The 2,500-nt window shown below is 43.6% G+C and overlaps 1 protein-coding gene across 1 annotated transcript in view; it reads left to right on the top strand.

Annotated features, from left to right (window-relative positions):
- The window catches only part of nae1 (nedd8 activating enzyme E1 subunit 1), a 9,860-nt gene extending 8,344 nt beyond the window's left edge, over nucleotides 1-1,516 (top strand). Inside the window, exons 18-20 of the mRNA XM_053617305.1 lie at nucleotides 103-217; nucleotides 480-529; nucleotides 1,247-1,516. Of these exons, the coding sequence (XP_053473280.1) occupies nucleotides 103-217; nucleotides 480-529; nucleotides 1,247-1,356 (275 nt within the window). The 3' untranslated portion in view covers nucleotides 1,357-1,516. The remainder of the gene's footprint in view (nucleotides 1-102; nucleotides 218-479; nucleotides 530-1,246) is intronic.
- Nucleotides 1,517-2,500: the final 984 nt, after the last annotated feature.

The raw sequence follows: 2,500 nt of genomic DNA, 5'->3' as shown, positions 1-2,500 counted from the left end.
AGTTAAGGACAGGACAGAATGTCCATAGTGGCTGACTGATAGCTTTAGAACTGTGTGTGTTTGTGTGTGTGTGTTTGTGTGTGTGTGTGTGGGGGGGGGCAGGTGTGTATAATTACCAGGTGGAGGAGGACATCAGCAGGTTGAAGGTGTGTGTGAACAGTCTCCTGCAGGAGTACACACTCAACGTCAGCGTTAAAGACGACTACATCCACGAGTTGTGAGTGAACATCAGTGTGATGTCACTTCCTCTTTACACATCTGTCTTTATTTATTTATTATCACTCAGTAACAACACTATTCATCATTAATCATACTGTTACAAGAGAGTGATGACTATTAATATATTTCATTTAATTATTTACCATTATTTTTAGCAGTGTTTTAATCTCCCACTGATGATGTGTGTGTGTGTGTGATATTGTGTGTGTGTGTGTGTGTGTGTGTGTGTGTGTGTGTGTGTGTGTGTGTGTGTGTTTTAGTTGCCGTTATGGAGCTGCAGAGCCACACACAGTCGCAGCATTACTGGGAGGTGAGTTTACAAGTTCACAGACACACACACACACACACACACACACGCATGACAGGGATATTCAGTAAACTGCTGCTGAGTTCTGGACTGTGATTGGTCAGCAGGTGGTGATTAGTTCTCTATAACAGCGGCTCTGACAGTAGCGCAGGTTTATATTAATGCACTCACTCCAATACGTTATCGTTTCTATAGTAACGGCTCATTCACAGGGACGTGTACAGACGCTTCATGTAAACTGATTAAAATCATGTAAGGAGATGTTTATGTAACATTTATGGAAGGAGTCTCCAGTGTCAGCGCTGTGTAACAGTCAGAGGTGAAGCTGTAACTTTCAGCTTTCCTTCAGCACAGAGGAGTTTACACTTCTTCACTGTTTCTCTGTCACATGTGTAACAAGAGAGAGAATAAAGCGAGGGAAGAGGGAATAGAGGGAGAGAGAATAGAGGGAGAGGGTATAGAGAGCAGGAATAGAGAGAGAATAAAGAGGGGATGGTGAAGGAACGAGTGTTTACAGCTGCTATAAAGTGAGGACAGGAAGTAGCTCATTTTACCGATGTACCACAACATTAAATATGACTATAAACGGATATTCTTTAAGTAATTAGAATTTGTAATCTTTGTCAAGTTGCTGTGGTGTAAGAGGAATAAGAGAGTTTAGTGATGTGGTGTCTCCCCCTGCTGGTCAGTGTGTTTTTAACATGCTCATATTCTTTACAGGAGCTGCAGCTCAGGAAGCCATCAAGCTCATCACACACCAGTTTGTTCCCTTTAACAACACGTTCCTCTACAACGCCATGTCTCAGACATCAGCCACCTTCCAGCTCTGAGTCTCTGTAAACCTGTGTGTGTGTGTGTGTGTGTGTGTGTGTGTGTGTGTGTGTGTGTGTGTGTGTTTTATCCAGCACTATTTTGTCATTACTGTGTTCTTAATGTTACTGTCCATCAATAAACACTGCATCAGTAATGGAACCTGACTGGAATATATAACCAGTGTTGTGTTTCTTTCATTCATTAATTTAATGTGATCAGATACACACCTCAGTGCATTATGGGTATTCTCCACCTCTCTACTCTGTGCCATAAGTAAAAGGTAAAGAGCAAGAGCTTCTTTTCTCACACACAGTTTTCCAACGTTAATGAGAAACCCTGAGTAGATGTAGTGGAGATCCTCTCAGGTGGAGATCCTCTCAGGTGGAGTTCCTCTCAGGTGGAGTTCCTCTCAGAAATCCCTGCAGTCCGACACTTTCATTTTCTGTTTAAGAAAGGCAGAAGGAAATGGGGTGAAGGGGTGTGTTTGGGTAAACTATGCTCCTGAAGTGCACACAGGACTCCATCCCTCACTTGAAGAATGAGAAGTGTTCAGACTTGAATTGGAACGCAGCCTCAGTGCAGATGTAAGGTTTATTCTGCTCACGCGCAGCAGATGGCGCTCTTCTCTATGCGTTGTCTTTACTGATTTCTTCTCTGAGGAAATAAAAGCCGCCTCATTTCCTCTGCTATCAGCACATTCCACCTCCGAGTGAATAATTCATAACCGCAGGCTGCTCTTAAACTGATCTGATGAACAGGACCACGTGGAAGCGGAGTGTGTGTGAATCAGTGCAGCAGTAAACCTCTCTCTGCCTCTCTCTCTCTCTCTCTCTCTCACACACACACACACATTAAACCCTCAGCATGCCCAGAGCTGCAGATTTCTACATTATTAAGAGCCGGTGTATTAAATCTGAGGAATATGTAGAGTTGAGTGTGAAGATGTGATGAGTTCACAGTGATGATGTTCCTGCAGTGGAAATTTCCCCCTGAGCCTTTTTACTCCTGCAACTAAACACACACATCACCCAGGCCAGGCCTCTTTCCTGTCCTTCACAGTATTACAGTGGTGTGCATAAGTATTTGCCCCCAAATGTGGGAATAAAGAGAGACTGGTGAGGGAACGAGTGTTTATAGCTGCTATAAAGTAAGCGTTCGCCG

Source organism: Ictalurus furcatus, chromosome 27 (assembly GCF_023375685.1).
Source record: "Ictalurus furcatus strain D&B chromosome 27, Billie_1.0, whole genome shotgun sequence".
Taxonomy (NCBI): Eukaryota; Metazoa; Chordata; class Actinopteri; order Siluriformes; family Ictaluridae; genus Ictalurus; species Ictalurus furcatus.
Note: the sequence above shows the minus strand (reverse complement) of the source record. Positions and strands in the feature narration are given on the sequence as shown.